This window comes from Podarcis melisellensis (assembly GCF_964234715.1).
Source record: "Podarcis melisellensis genome assembly, chromosome: 7".
NCBI lineage: Eukaryota > Metazoa > Chordata > Lepidosauria > Squamata > Lacertidae > Podarcis > Podarcis melisellensis.
Window position 1 is genome coordinate 37,274,047 of NC_138539.1, and position 16,815 is coordinate 37,290,861.

General features: G+C 40.3%; 2 protein-coding genes across 2 annotated transcripts; both read left to right on the forward strand.

Moving 5' to 3' along the window:
* The first annotated feature begins 390 nt into the window (after positions 1-390).
* On the forward strand, positions 391-1,822 carry MOS (MOS proto-oncogene, serine/threonine kinase). The gene has a single exon (XM_081919548.1). It carries the CDS (start codon positions 747-749, stop codon positions 1,770-1,772), a length of 1,026 nt encoding a protein of 341 aa, XP_081775674.1. The 5' UTR covers positions 391-746; the 3' UTR covers positions 1,773-1,822.
* Positions 1,823-8,718: 6,896 nt separating this feature from the next.
* Positions 8,719-12,712, forward strand: RPS20 (ribosomal protein S20). The gene is made up of 4 exons (XM_081919176.1): positions 8,719-8,878; positions 10,296-10,395; positions 11,555-11,628; positions 12,488-12,712. Exons 1-4 carry the CDS (start codon positions 8,876-8,878, stop codon positions 12,668-12,670), a joined length of 360 nt encoding a protein of 119 aa, XP_081775302.1. The 5' UTR covers positions 8,719-8,875; the 3' UTR covers positions 12,671-12,712.
* The last annotated feature ends 4,103 nt before the right edge of the window (positions 12,713-16,815 follow it).

The window sequence follows — 16,815 nt, forward strand, 5'->3', positions numbered from 1 at the left end:
TGCACTCATTTCTGGCTTGCAAGCATCTGGCTGGCCACTGCGAGAACAGGATGCTAGATTAGATGGGCCATTAGCTGATTCAGCAGGCTCTTAGGTTTTTATGCTCAGAGCCATATAGCTTTGCAAGGTTGCAACTTTTCTCTGAGAAAGCCCTTCTGTCTTTAATGTGCTGAACAACGGGCAGAAATTTAAGTTATGACTCTTCCTAGCATCAAGAGTACAGTACAGCCTATTGAATTTCTACCTGTCATTCAGTTGTTAAACTCCACTAGAAGTCGTTCTATTTAGCTACAGCCTTCAAATGCAATACACAGGACCAGAACAGCATAAGAACCTAACATAAGATCCAAATTAAATATTTCTAGCAAGTGTACTTAGGAATAAGCCTTTCATGATTTCCATGAATGGAAGGCTTGTCACTAAAATCACTTAGTAGGAATAATTTGTACTGAACTCAGTGAGACTTACTGCTAAGTAAACATGTTTAGGATGTTTAGCATTGTGCTGTAAGTATGTTTAGGATTAGGACTGCAATATCAATTCCCTTTACAGGCTAAAGTTACTAGAGTAATTATTAAAATTGGAATCATCTGAAGCTGATTGGAGTTTGTCATGTGAGATTAAATGCAGCTATTTATGAGAAGGAAACATGAACTTGGAGGCAAAAGGAGAACAAAGTCAAGAAAACCTACTTAATCCTTTCTCTTGGAAGAAACTGTGTTGCCTAACCTTCTTTTGAAATAATTATGCCATCCCCTCTTCCACATAGTCGTCTTCTCCATCTGGAATTTTCTCCATCTGTGGAAACACGACCCTGTAGTAGTCCCTTGGTGTTTCCTGCCAAACGTGAAAAGCTCTTTTTGGGGGAAGGTCCGTTGCCTAGGGCTCGTCGGCTACCCTCTCGTGTAGCTTGGTGTTCTATAGACTGGGATCAGTTGTGCCTGCTGCACCCCCTAGGCTCTGGTGGCTTTGGTTCTGTCTACAAGGCTACGTACCATGGAGCTACAGTGGCTGTAAAGCAGGTAAAAAAATGCAGTAAGAACCGTTTGGCATCACGGCAGAGCTTCTGGGCAGAACTAAATGCAGCACGCCTTGATCACAAAAATGTGGTGCATATAGTAGCTGCTAGCACATGTGCCCCTGGCAATCAGGATAGTTTGGGCACCATAATAATGGAGTATGTAGGAAATAGGACTCTGGACCATGTTATCTATGGGACTGGCTGTATAACAGCTAAAAAGAAAGATGATCAGCTGAGTATAGCTCAGTGTCTAGGCTACTCCTGTGACATTATGGCAGGCTTAGTGTTTCTCCATTCACATTTGATTGTGCATCTGGATTTGAAACCTGCCAACATATTCATCACTGAACACAATGTTTGCAAGATTGGAGACTTTGGATGTTCCCAAAAGCTACAGAATGCTGCATCCGACCTGCAACTTTGTCAACAAGGGGGAACATACACCCACCGTGCTCCTGAACTCCTTAAAGGTGAGCGAGTCAACCCCAAGGCAGACATCTACTCTTTTGCCATCACCCTCTGGCAAATGGTTACACAGCAAGAGCCTTATTCGGGTGAGCGCCAGTATGTACTCTACTCTGTTGTAGCTTGTAACCTGCGCCCTTCTCTGACTGCAGCTGTGTTTAGAGAATCAACCACTGGCCAAAGGCTTGAAAATATAATTGGAAGCTGTTGGAGAGCTGATGTAGCAGAGCGTCCTAGTGCAGAACTTCTCCTTCACAATCTTCAGTCCCTGTCTATAATAGTATAAAAGACCTTGTCTTGTCCCCCTTCATTTTTATTGTTGATCATCTGTTGCTAAGTTTGTGTATCTTATTGCTCTGATTCTTCTCTGCATGCAAAAGAAGTTTAAAAATATATATGTTGCTGGTGATCAATTTTCTATAAATAAAGTTCATTACAGGAAATTAGTAGTAGGTTTGATGGTGTTCAGAGACTGCTATTAGCTGTATTCAGTTTATTGTTTTGTCCTAAGCATCTGCATAGGTTAAATATGCCCAAGATCTGAGACTTGGTTGCTATCCTAGGCACACTTTGGTGGGAATTGGGTCCATTGAAGATAATGGAGCTTCCTAATAGGAATGCATACCAAGAAAAATGTAACAATTGTCATACTCCCAGTGTCATATATCAAACTAGTATTGCACAAAGGGGGGGGGGTAACAGTGTGATTGTTATTTTATTCTCTTTGAAAATGATATATCTGTGTGCATTGAGCTACAAATAAGTTATATAATTTCTTTCCTTGTTTTAAATATTTGCTAAGCCACAGTGACATGCTTTCAATGGTCAAAATAGGCTCACAAACAAGGTATCAGTATGTGTAACATATCCATGCATTTTTGGGGGGAACTAATAAGAATGATGAATAATAGATTGGCTTGCTAGTTTGTCTCCAGTTCAGATAAACCATCCAGCTGTCCATTACCAGGTGGTACAGTTTATGAAGATACTTTCTTAACTATACCTAGATAGCAAAAGGCTGACAAAACAGAGACTGATCCTTGATGGGCAAATACAACTGCAGTTCACAAGCAGTCATTTAAAGGTCATAAATGTATGAGTATGTTAAGTTTAACTATCTAGTGATTGCTTTTAAAGTGTGTCCAGACACAATAGAGAACAGGATCCTGCACCTTTAATAGTAGTGTAGAAGTCGGAATTTCAGCAGGTGTAGCTTGTCCTGAATCTAGCCACTCTAGAATGAATACTCAAGAATTATTCTTGCAGATTAGTATTGTTTGGAAAGGAAAAAGAATGATCTTGAATTGTTTCCATGCTTTGTGCCCCTATGTGAATTATAAGCATTCTGAAAATGATAAAACCTTATTTGCGGTCTTGGGGAAACCAAGAACAACACAAAATAGTTAACTTCTAACAATGGTACTGCAAAAAGATTTGGATACATATTCATAACAATGTACTTTTAATATGTGGTGTGTGAGTTATGCTGCAAACCATCATCTGATCTTTGGGTGAAGCGTGGTATATTAAATAATAATAATAATAATAATAATAATAATAATAATAAATTATTTATACCCTGCCCATCTGGCTGGGCTTCCACAGCCACTCTGGGCAGCTTCCAACAAAATATTAAATTCCAGTAATGCATGAAACATTAAAAGCTTCCCTAAAGAGGGCTGCTTTCAGATGCCCCACTGATAATGAAGCAGGAGACTGGAGGACTGCGATAGTTTTCTAACTAAATCTAAAGATATGGTGAAATCCTTGCTATTTTATTGCAACACCCTCTCAGATGACCTTTGAATTATGGATAATGATTTGTTTAATTTTACTTCCATGCAAATGTCAATGTTCCCATTTTGGTTGTTGCAAGTCTTCTGCTACCTTGTTCTTAAATGTTTGTGTTTAACATTTAAGCCTTGCTCTCATATCCACATTTTCTTTATAACACACACACACAAAATTTCAATTTTCTTTTATGTTAAGAAGTGCAAGTTGAAGTTTATTATAAAATAATAATCAAAGCTACTTCTGAAAACAGTTTCCCTACCATCCCAATACTCTGGTCACAGTTCAGAGAGCTCTTTTAGGTCACGTATGCACGATGGACTTTGGCTTATGATGATGGTGGGGATGTGCTCTTCTCCCCCCTCAAGTATTTCAAACTGCTTCACACAGTCATTCAAACTTCCAAGAGACTTACCCTGTGCTACAATATGCAATATGTGGGGGGTAAATCATATTGATTTCTGTATTATGACCATGGCAGTATTTGTTAATATGAATAGACTGTGGCTTAAGTTACATAAGCTTATAGGATAGGCTGTTTTAGGAACACAGCTGGGAGCAAATGCAATTCCCGCTCTCACAATAAGAAAATCTTGTTTCCAGCAGAATCAAGTTTTGCCAAGTTAGTCTGTTTTGATTAAGATATAAGGAAGTTTAAAATAGCACTCTCAATTGTATCTATTTAAACAATAATCCAAAATAAGCAGAGTATTTTTAAAAACACAGAACAGCTGCTGATGCTTCGTGCCTAGAACTCTCTAGCTTTCTTGTTTGGCTGACAGAACAACTATGTTATGACATCTAAAACTTTATATATATATATAATGGCAAAGTCTGAGGCATCTATAACTTGACAACTGGATATGCGTCATACACTACAAATATACAGAAGTGGTGTTTTTAATATAGTATAACTGAATGCCCACCACTGTGTTCACCACTGTGAAAGTGAACATTATTGGGATCAAACCTACTTGTATTTGTACAGAAGAAATAGCATGTGGTCCAGAAATACTCTTTTACTTGGATATGGCTACAGTTGCAGAAGTAATAAGTTCTATCTCCCACATTAACATGTTTCCTTCAGGTTCACTCACTACAACCTATGTATGTGCACAAAAACATGGGCCTGAGAATTTCTCTATTCAGTTGTGTTGCCACTGTGAAACTAGTCTCCAAAACTGTAAAACACGGTATCTAGCTACTAGATCCCAGAAACAGCTTTTCCAGAATAGTGTCTATCAATTATAATAAAACAAAAATTGCAGAAGGTATCAAAACACAAGGATTCATAGCTGTTATTAGATGAAATTTCCCTGCCTTGAGACTTTAAATGAGCGCTAATTAGGAGATTGAGCTATCTGTCCACACAAACTCACTTTTAAGAACTAAGACTACAATAGGGATGCGGGAGAAATTTTATTCTCTCCACATTTTGGGCTGAGCCAAATTATTTTACCATGTCCCCTGCAACAATGTGCAAATGAGGACATAGGTATGTGAATTAGTCTGCACCATTTGTGAACCAATATGTGCATCAATACAATACTAATTATTAGTGCATTTATGAACTGCTTCCTGTGAAGTATTTCAAAGCAATTTCACAATACATAACCATTTAGAAGGCTTGTTGAAAGAGGAAATGGTTTTTTGCTGAAAAGACGAGATATGGCACCTGTCTAACAGGCAGGTGCTGGCACACTAGAGGCCCCATTGTAGTATCATGCAGACAGACTTCCTGGCAATACGGTATCTGCAAAATGCCTTATGCTCCATACTCTAATTGTTGGTTAGGCATATAAGGGGTGATATTATATTTTAGGTATCCTTGTTCTAGCTGAAGCTGGTGAAAGCTAGCTAGCTTACAGCAGCTAATAACTCCACTGTAGTCATGCAAGTAAAAAAAAAAAAGTTCAATGCAGCTAGGGAACAAAGCATGTGGTCCCTTCATGGGGAATTGTCCAGAGAAAAAGATAGCTGCTTCCATAAGCAGTCCTCAAACCACTTTATAAATACATTACTTTTATTTTAGTAGAACCCCGTGGATTTTTAAGAATGTATTCAAATGCATTATTGCACGTATGAGAAACCATCATGGAACAGAAATAGTCTGGGTAGTCCACATATAACATACTTTAATGTATTATTTACAAAGAAGTAGCTTGTGTGTCAACATAAATAGGTTGCTATCTATCATATTTTTTTAATAATAATAACCTTCACATTAGATGCTCACATTAATATAAATGTATATATCAAAATCTGTTGTATATTTGCCTTTTGTCAACTCTCCTCCTATTGCATCTTAGACCCCTGGATTTAGTCCTAAACATCTGTGTTGGTGTGCAGTGTCCTATTACAGTTGGAGATGGGCTGATGTAACAGTTGGATGTATCTTATCTTACAGACTTAGTTTTATGTTTCAGTTTTGTTTTAAGAATGTAACTGAACTTTGATCTGAACTGAAGTTCACATAGGAGGGCTATACCTGGTTCCTAACAGAATCAATGTCAATAAAAAGTTATTCCTTTTTGCCATAATGTGAACTCCCTAGCATCTCTCTAGATGGGAAAATATAGAAAATTCTTATCTACAATGGAGAAGAAGTGAATAGGTATATATGATAATCCCCTTCTGTTGAGAAAGAAAGGATAAAAAATGAGTGCTGCAGAACTCTAAACGCCAAGAAAATTACTGTGACAAAAGGTTTCACGCATCGAGTGTTATTCAGTAAACAGTAAACAGATGTATGGTTACAGTGTGGGAAATGGGGGGGGGGGCAAAAAGTTGTAGAATGGAAGAGATACATAACATTTCCATACAATAGTACAATACAATAGAAGCGCAATGATTATTTACAACAGCAGGAATCAATGTTATCATGTTTGCTTTCTAAGTTGCTTTTTACACCTGTAGTGAGACAGAATGCCCTTATCTTGTTTAAGACCTAAATCATGTTTGGGGAAATATTCCACCAACAGACTTTTATTTCACTTTTTTTGCCTCCACATTACAAAGTTGTATGGGACTCCCATCTCAAATCTGCTTCAAAGTGTTACATCACTGAACTAGAATTTAACTCCAGCAATTTTGATTCTATTTATTTAGATTTTAAATTTAGGTCAAGGATTTATCTCCCACTGCCAGCATTGTTTTCCTAGCTTTGCTAGGCTAATGTATATTGCCAATGACAACTGTTGACACTGCTGTGCATAAATAATTCTTTATAATTATTACACTAAGATCCTACTAAAAAGGAATTGTTTTCTGAAGCTCAATATGGATGGCATCTTTTCTTCCTCCCTATCCTCCATGTCTTATTGCAAAACTACTACCAATGATATTTAATCTCCTTTGTCATCCATCAAATCTGTTTTGTATTCATATTAGCTTCAGCCCCTTACCCAACCTTCTTAACAAAAATGTGAGTGTGGAAATGAAACAGGCTTATCCATTTCAATTTATCTACAACCTTCGTCTTTTAAAATAAGTCAAAGCCTTTTATATAAGAGATAAAAACAAATACCTGATAAAAATGGTTCCATTGCTGTTTTATCCTACTAGATGGGTAAGAGTAGTAACATGATTACTGAAGCCCTGCTAATGGAAGGAATTAAATCCTATATTGCTGCAATGTAAGATATGCCTATTTTGCATTTGTATTCCTGAAGGCATTCTAACTTTTGTTCAAAATAATGACCAAATTGTTCCAGGGTGAGTTGTCACCTCCCCACACCTCAACAATCTCATTCCTGGGAGTAAACAGAGTTAGGATTGCACTGTTGGTTGGATATATCATTGTACAAAGCAGAAGAGAGGGTTTTTGCTGTCCAGCAGGTACAAAATTGTGGTAAAATGGTCATCTGAATGCTTCTATGGGAGAACAACATGATTAGACAGTAGGTATAGTCACCTACTACTTTTAATTTTTCTTGCTTTATTTGTTGTTAGAACGTGTGTTCACACTAGGATTTTATAGTACCTTATTAAAGGCATTCGGTTCATTATTATGTAAAATGTTCCATTAAGCCTGTTGCTTAAAAACAGGCTCACCATGAATGAACTTGGGTGAGGACTAAGGGGTTAATACGTTTAAGGGTGAAGTTATTCCAAAGAAAGTATAACCTAATTCCAAAATGTGTCTGATTGTGAGGAAGAATAAAGTTAAAAGTTGGCAGATCTTTAACACAGGGAATACTGCAAAGATAAATTATTCTGCCCTAGTTGCATATGTTCAGAACATTGGTGTTCTTGGTTGTGTCCTGCCTTTGAACCATCCTATTTAAAATGTAAATATTCATATACTGCTGCACCAGTCAATTATAAGATTGAAAAGTGATTCATTCTTTCCAGTACTTCATAATAGGTCTCCCTAAGGACTAAACAGGACAAAACGTTGAATGCATCACTATCTATCCCGTGTTTGTCTTTGTCTGGAACTAGAAGTCACAGTTTGCAGCAAGTGGGGAGTGATCCTATTTCTCCCCCCCCCCCAGCACCATTTTGCCACTGCAGATTGCCTCCCCATCCTTTGCACCCAAATGTGCAGAGTTGCTCAGAAATAAGTACCCTTGAGTTCAATGCAGATTACATCTCAGTAAGTGGAAGTCTTAAGACTGCAAGTCTAAGAATGCTGTGGGTTCCATCACTCTAAAACAGATTGGTTGACCCAGAGTATCTTTGAAGCAAAGCTTTAGTCTATTGAGCATTTGTGGGAGTAAAACCAAGCGGTCAATGGAGTAATCCCACGCGTGCTTGTTTGGGCGTTAAGCCTCATCGGCTTCAGTGGGGCTTCCTTCCCCCTAACTCCAGCAACGTGGTTAACACAGGTACCTTCAATCTGTACGATTATATTGATTCTATGGGCGAGGGGCTGATCGGAGTCAATCACTGCTGAAATGGAAGGCAGCCTGGAGCTAGAGATATAGATAAATAGTTTAAAAAGGGGGCGAGGGAGGTTCCGGGGCCAAATTCTAACTTGACAGACGAGGCTTGGCATCCTGGATAAATCGCCTCAGAGCAGCAAAAGCCGCAGCAGAAGACGCCTTTTGAGTACACTATATGTTTACCCTTCGATGGAGGGGGGTGGGAGTGTCTTATTCTGGATCAATAGGAAATTCCCCATTTCAGAAGGAAGGTTTTAGAGTTTCCTTTCCTCCCTGCCGGAATAAAGAGGAAATGACAGAAGGGAGATTTCAGGGAGATTCTACGCCTTCCCTCGGGGAAAAAGGAAAAGGACTCGGCTACCGGCATAAGCCTAAAGCACATCGCACAGCCATGGCGGCTACCCTCCCTCCCTCCCTCGACCCGCCGCCTTGAGGAACAACTTCCGCCCCTGCTCCGCTTCGCAGGCCCAGCCCTCGCCGTCGCCGCTTCTCCTCCCCATCCACCCACCCGAATCGGTTCCGGGGCGAAGTGGGGGGAGAAAGGGGCGGGGCGTGTGTGGCTCGGCGAGCCTATAAAGCCCGCGCCACCTCGCCAGCCGCCCTCTTTGCGTCCGTGTCTCGGCGAGGCGTTCGCTTCCTGGCTCACCGCTGTTCCCCGGGCCTCGCGCGCTTAGGCCAGGAATAAGTCGGTCAGGAAGGCTCCGCGGCGGCCATGGTGAGGGAGACTGGGCCTCAGGAGCCCTCGCGCCGACGGGTTGCCATGGATGTGGGAGACGTTCGAATTTAACGGTTGCGCCTAAGGCCCCCTCCCCAACCCAAGCCACCTTCTCGCGCGTGCGCTCTCACGAGCTGCTCCGAGGTCGTGGCTCTCGGTTCTTCTTTCCTTTATGCCTCATTAAAAGCCCGCCGTGGGTAGAGGCGTGCCCTCTTTCGGGGAGGGGGTTATTGGTTCGTTCTTGTTTTTATTACGTGTTTTTCTGTTCCCGTTTTGTAGTTTTTATGTTGTGCACCGCCCTGCGATCTTACGAAGAAGGGCGGTATACAACTTTAATAAATAATGGTAATAGGCGGGGAGGATACGTTTCCATTCCCGCCTCTCAAGAAAGATGGGGCTTCTGCTGTTAAGAGGCACGCGTAAGATCCCATTTTGATGTTCCTCGGTATGTTCACCAGATCAAGCTTTAATGCCGTTTTAGCTGCAGCTCTCGGGAAGTAAACCCCGTAGAACAAGGTCGGATTTACGAATTAAATATGCACAGATAGGATCGGGCTGCGCAAAATACCGATTTGCGGCTGCTTGGTTATACCGAGGTTTATAACCAAGTAGGACGGCTGTGTCCACGTGCTGCAGAGAAAAGGCCTCTTTCTTCGCTCTTAACTCGCGTGGTGGAGAGATGTTTTCGTAGGCCCTTACGAACTACAAAGATTCTTAACTTTGAACACTTTCGATTTCGTTGTCCACTGGGGCTCTTGTTATATATGTTTTTGCTTCTGTTTTACGTTTATTGTTTCTTACTACATGGAACATTTTGTTAAAAGAGCAGGATATGCATTATGAAAATAAATAGCTCTTCATCTCAGTCACCAAACTTGCAGTTTTGTAGTCAGTGAATAAGGTTTGCTAGATCCTAATTTCAAATTCAAGGGACACATGGTCTATTGCCTGGGTCTTTTAACAGAGCCCAAGTGGTCAGTAAAAGCGTTTTGTGCAGTCCTATATTGAGAAGTCGGTCATGGGGCACGTTTCATGACAAATACTTATACGCCTACAAAGTTACTCTTTACTGAGTATCCTGGGGGTTTCGTTCTTTGGCATTGAAAGTGTAAATAATTATACTTATTCCTAGTCACAAAAGGCTAAGATACATCAATTAATGCTTGAGTTTGGGCAAGTTGTTGCTGTTGTAAAGATGATGCAGAAAATGCCTTCCTATGTGTGTTTACTGTTTTATGATGTGCAGAGTGCTAAATGCTTCATTTCTGCTTAGTACTGTAATGGTGGAGGGAAAGAGTCCAATATGTGTGGTAGATCTTATTTATGATTTTAAAGATTGATTTGCATTAGTTTTTGAGGTTGCAAAACTAGCATCAAACGAATGCCAGAACTTATCATTACAACCCATTTCTTTCAGGCATTTAAAGATACTGGGAAAGCACCTGTAGAACAGGAGGTAGCAATTCATCGAATCAGAATCACCTTGACAAGTCGCAATGTGAAGTCACTTGAAAAAGGTAAGTAGCAAAATAGCTGATAGGATCTAACCCTGATAGATCAGTCCAGTGACCCATCTGGTTCAGCATCCTGGTCTCACATGGGAAACCCACAGACAGGACCTGGGTGCATATTCAGAGGCATAGTTCAGCCATTGATAGCCTTATCTTTTTGTATAATGTGCTGTATGAAGAAATGCTTTCTTCTGCCTGTCCTGAATCTTCCACCATTCAGTTTCATTGAATGCCTGTGGAATTTAGTGTTATCAGAGCATGAAGAAAACCTTTTCTATACCATGCATGATTTTAAACACTTCTGTCATGTTGCCTCATACTCTCCTTTTTTTGTAAACTAAAAAGCCATAGTTGCTGTAACCTTGCTTTGGGGAAATTTCTCCTCTCGATCATATTGGTTGCCCTTTTCTGCACCTTTTCCTAGTCTCCCATATCGTTTTTAAGGTGAAGTGACCAAATCTGTCTTCAGTATTCCAAATGTGGTCACAGCATAGATTTGTATTTAAATTCTAAACGGCTGGCAGGAGTCTGTGCACTTTCCCACCAAATTTTCTGTTTTGGTAGTTTCATCCTGTACAGTTTGGTGCTTCTAAGCCCATTGATTTCATTGGGCCTTATGACATCGTATTGAGCTGTTAATGTAGTTAATGTTTAAAAATGGTGAGGACATGCTTGATTAAATGATGATTTCAGTTGAAATTGGGGGATTAAGAACTCGTCTATAGACTCATTAGTTGTGGTCTGTTGAAGTTAGCCATCTTACTTGTTGAGGTAGATTTGCATGTTTGTACCATCCGGTTTGCTTCCATATTTTAAGTGCAGGGGTGGGGATAAAGTCTAGGTTGATTGAGGTAATTTTTATGTTGCATAAGTTACAATGTTTGCAGTGGGCATGTTTATGAAATTTGAGAATGTTGCCTATTAAAATATATACAAAAGAGAGCAATGAAATTAGTTATCCTAAATTGTCGTCACTTCTAGTCAGTTGTTGCATTGGCAATTCACAGGAGAAAACTTTTATCTACATTTGTTGGCTATGAGGACAAAAGTGCACTGAACTACTTTGATTAATTTATACGCTATTCTGAGCCAACACTTATAGTGCTTTTTTTTTTTTTACTGATGAACACATAACTTTTTAAAAACTCAATTTTCATTTTTATAGTCTGTGCAGATCTGATCAGAGGTGCGAAGGAAAAGAACCTAAAAGTGAAAGGACCTGTCCGCATGCCCACCAAGGTATGTAACTGCATGCACGTTCTTATCCTGAATGTTTGTAAGTTTAAATTCTTTCTTGACATCACTTCTTCCTTTGCTTCATAGCTTTTACAGATGGAAGATCCTCTTAATAAGGCCTATCATTGCATCATATTTTACTTGCTTTGTAGTGAATATATTGGTTAGGGATGGAGAAGGAGATAGAACTAGTATAGTAATGTGTAGTATAGTATTGAATAGATTTTTTAAAAATAAGTTAGAGATGTATAAACATTAGAAGATACATACAACATAGTACCTGAACTGGGAACTATCTAGTAAGCACCTATGGTACCTGTCTTTAACCAAAGATGCTACAGTAGTGTGGTATAAATGAGTCTGTAGTTACTGGTAAGTCAACATGGCAATATGATGCTTGTAAACTCTTCAGTCCTTCATAATGGGGCTATTTGCTGAGGTAACGTTGATCAACTGCTCTGTTATCTCCTTGATTTCCCCAGGGATGCAAGTTTCTGCAAAGCTCTATAGACATCTAACATAGCATTAAGCAAGTGTCGCATCATGTTCATTCCTTGAGTTTAAGGAATATTTTGGTGTGACAGCAACTAATCTCTGAAATGCCTTGTCTATTGATATTAGGGAAGGTACTTGGTTGTATTGTTTTTTATGCTTGCACCCCCACCCCATTTTTCTCAAAGGCAGGCCTTTAATATGTATATTTGTTTTTATAACTTGGTTTTATGTATATTTTGATAATTTTATTACACCTAATGTTTTAATGTCTGTTTATTTCTATTTTGAATGAATATTTTATGTAAATACCTCATTTTTTTATTAACCTTGCAAAATATATAAAATAAACATTTTACTCACATTTTAGACTCTGCGAATCACCACAAGGAAAACACCATGTGGTGAAGGTTCCAAGACCTGGGATCGTTTCCAGATGCGCATTCACAAGCGTCTCATTGACTTGCACAGTCCTTCGGAGATTGTCAAGCAGATAACTTCTATCAGTATTGAGCCTGGAGTAGAAGTTGAGGTTACCATTGCTGATGCCTAAATGATTGTCCTCTGCTTCAATAAAAGTTAATATCAACTTTTACTTTTTGTTGTGTGCTTTATGGCAGTGTTCCTGCTTTAATTATGAATAGTATCAAAAGCCTCTACTTGTCCACAATTAAAAAGCCTACACAGTATGTAATTATCAGGTAGGTACGAGATCTCTGATTAAACTGATTTTTAGAACTCATTCAACAAATGAAGCGTACCAGTGTGAGTAGACTAGGTGGGGTTAAGGGAGGGGGTTATTGGTTGGTTGGTTCTTGTTTTTAGTATGTAATTATGTGCTAGATTCCTCCTGTTGATCATGTATATAGTCAACGTTAACTATGTAGCACTGGAACCAAAGTCTTGTATCACAAGAAGTTTGTTGGTATATCTGGCTAGTTTGGGAGTTGCATTCTTGCCTCCAGGAGCCAAATCTGTTGTTGTTTAGTCGTGTCTGACTCTTCGTGACCCCATGGACCAGAGCACACCAGGCACTCCTGTCTTCCACTGCCTCCCACAGTTTGGTCAAACTCATGCTGGTAGCTTCGAGAACACTGTCCAACCATCTCGTCCTCTGTCGTCCCCTTCTCCTTGTGCCCTCCATCTTTCCCAAATCTAGTGTTTGTTTATCGGACTTCATTACATGTGACAAGGAAGTGGAAATCAGTAACATTAACATGAAATTAAACATCCTTCAATACAGTGTCCACAGTTTGACATAGCACATTTGACGTAAAAAGTCACTGAAGTATTTTTATTCAAAATATACAAGAATGCTAAATGGAATTTTAGGCCCGGACCACTGCTTGTAAGGAGTTATGATAAATTGTGGCTATGTAGGAGTCTGAAAAATAGAGGGCTACATTTAACTTAACGTTTGATTGATAATGAGGGAGAAGGCATTTGCTAATGCCCTCTGCTGGAGAACAGCTGCAATTGTAAAAACACAGTATTTTTGCGTGTATTTGTAAGTATAAGGTGAAACACTAAGGGTGTGCATTCAGTTTAGAAGTAGCATTTGTGTTTTTTATCCAACAAGATAAGTTCTAAAGAAGTTTTTTTTATTTTATACAAGAACACTTGGAATGGCAGCAATGAAAGACTCAAATCCAGGTAAGTCAGCTAGCTACATTTAGGGTGACACAGGTGGCGCTGTGGGTTAAAGCCTCAGCGCCTAGGACTTGCTGATCGAAAGGTCGGCGGTTCGAATCCCTGCTGCGGGGTGCGCTCCCGCTGCTCGGTCCCAGCGCCTGCCAACCTAGCAGTTCAAAAGCACCTCCGGGTGCAAGTAGATAAATAGGGACCGCTTACCAGCGGGAAGGTAAATGGCGTTTCCGTGTGCGGCTCTGGCTCGCCAGAGCAGCGATGTCACACTGGCCATGTGACCCGGAAGTGTCTCTGGACACCGCTGGCCCCTGGCCTCTTAAGTGAGATGGGCGCACAACCCCAGAGTCTGTCAAGACTGGCCCGTACGGGCAGGGGTATCTTTACCTTTACCTTTAATCCACACTGGATACATACCTTGGTTAGCCTGCACTTAAGATGCAAAACATGCACCTACTGTGTGGATAAAAGTTCAAAAGGATATTTTGCTATCCAGAAGTTATAACTTTATGTAAGGTGGTGCTTTAGGGTTTCTCTCCATATTGGAATATATATTTTACTCTTGCTTATTTGCAAGCAGTTATGCACCATTGTAAACACACAAAATGTAGCATTAAGCACTTCTGAAAAGTTATCAAGATAGTTTTGTGGTGGAAGCTACTGAGAAGTATCCTTTGTGATTCTTTTAAAACTTGGGCATCTGTATGTATACATTAAGCATTCTTCTGGATGGTTCTGCAGCTCCTGGACAGGTCAAGAATTGCATGTAGATGGGTTAAGTATTATGGATGAGGAATTCAAAGAGTGCGTGGGTGGGTTACAGATTGAAGCCCTGAGAGGCAATATTGAAGGCCAGGACAAAAGTTTCCCAGTAGTAAATGGGGATGTGTGCTTCTAATGCCTGTTCAAGGTTGTTGAGGTTCCTGTGTGGATATAATCTGCTTGGCATATGGGAGTTCCCTGCATAACTTTAAATGGGCAAAAAATCTGTGGCCTTCCCTTATTGCTTACTATTGGAAAATGCTAGTTGGGGCTTAGCTGATGGCAGACCTATAGCATATGAAGGGCACATTGACTGTACCTGATCTTGAGATATTTTGTAAATATAGTAGTAATAAGATTCTAGCAGACACAGCTGATGGGAACTGGAGTCCAATAACATGTAGACAGAGTGGGTGACAGCCCCATCACTTGATCAAAAATTCAATAGGCCTAATAAGATTGCCGACTCCTGGCTGAAACACAGGTGTCAGAAAACTGAATACAACCATTATCAAGCTTACTCTCTGGCTAGCTTAGAGGGTGCAGGGTAGCATGTAAACTGCTTTGAGGGTCATTCCCCCCCCAGTCAAGTGGTATATAATTTTTTTTGAAATTAAATAAATAAAACAATACAGTTCTATTCTTCAATGCCTCACTATAGTCCCCCTGTCCTGAACCCCAGCATCTGCCGACGGAGATTTGAGAAAGGTTTTTATTTTTAATTATTTTTTATTAAAGATTTTCTCAAGTTACAAAACAAAAAGGTTGTTGAGAGCAAGCATGCTGCCTGCCGCAGACTACACCGGAGTCTTCATGCTTCACATGTGTGTGTCATGCCAAGTCCTGAGTGAATCAGGGAGAGTGTTTCTCTCTTCATGAGAGGCTGGGATAGGTTTGCACAGACAGCTAGAGGTGTTCGGAAATGCCTTTGGAAAGTCAGTAAAGTGGGCATAAGTGGCAATGCTGAGCTAGATTCCTTAGATCTGGTGAGGGCAGGAGGAGTGGCAAAGTTGCTTTATTTGCTACTGCTTCACCCCTCAAGCCAATACACCACATTTCCTTTTATATTTATTATACAGTCTGCCCTCCCAACACTGTTCATCTGAACAGGGGTGAGCAGCAGACAGCAGAGCTTGTTCATAGGTTCCTCTATGACAGAAGTAGCTGGTGCTCTCCAGATACTGTTGGAGTACAACTCCCATCATCCCTGACCATTGGCCATGCTGGCTGGGGCTGATGGGAAAACCTGTAGGCTACCCCTGCTCTGTGGGTCAGAGCTCATCTTTATTTTATTCTAGTGTTTCTCCAACCCTCCTGCTTTATGAAATCCTGTTAGCTCAAATCTGAGAGCTTCTCTCTGTGTGCAAGCTTTAGGGCAGGGACATGCAACATGCGACCCACCAAACGCTCTTGGACTCCAATTCCCATCAACCCCAGCCAATATGGCTGTAGTCTCTGGGGTGATGGGAGTTGTAGTCCTGTAACATCTGAAGAACCACAGGTTCCCCACCCCTGCCTTAATGGCTTATCTTATGCAGCTGTTTGGTTTCAAGCCAACACAGACTCATTTTTGCTCCTTCCTAAGCATAGGACTTCTCAGGTTTGTAGACTTGTCCCATTCCATGTGTTCCTGATACTGCCATGCTCACATTTGGATTCTCAGAAGTAAGTACTGCTTTGCTCAATGGGAGTTGCTTCCAGTTAAGAGTGAATGATATAGCAGCTGTGCAGCCCAATCCTATTTGTGTTTATTCAGAAGGAAGTGCCTCTGAGTTTAATGGGGCTTTACTCCCAACCAAGTGAGTATCCACAGGATTACAACCCTGTGTTTGTTATTGTTTTCAATGGAGAGGTGAGTCACTCTGCCTGCCTCCAATGCAGTTTTGTTCCATTTAAAACCCAAAACCAAAAAAAAACTCTACTCTCAGGTGTGCTACAGATCGCTGGTATGTCCACCTGTTGCTCTTGAGTCATTTGGAAAATGGAATTATGAGTTAATTGAGGGGCCTGTGTAGCAGTTTGTTTGTCTCTTCCTCATTGGTCAACAGCCTCTCTATAAAACTTGGGGGAAGGGCATAGTAGGTCTGACTGAAGCAGTAGTAGAAAGCACAATTTGTCTGTGTTAGCAAAGACATAAGAAGCTAGCGGTGTTTGTAGGAGTATTAAAACAGGTATGTATGATGAAAATGTAAAGTTCATGATAGAAAAAAAGTTAATTTGGTAAAGAAAAACAAGTATGTGCATAAAGACTAAGAATAAGGAAAAGTTTGAATGCAGGTATAGGAAGGGTCT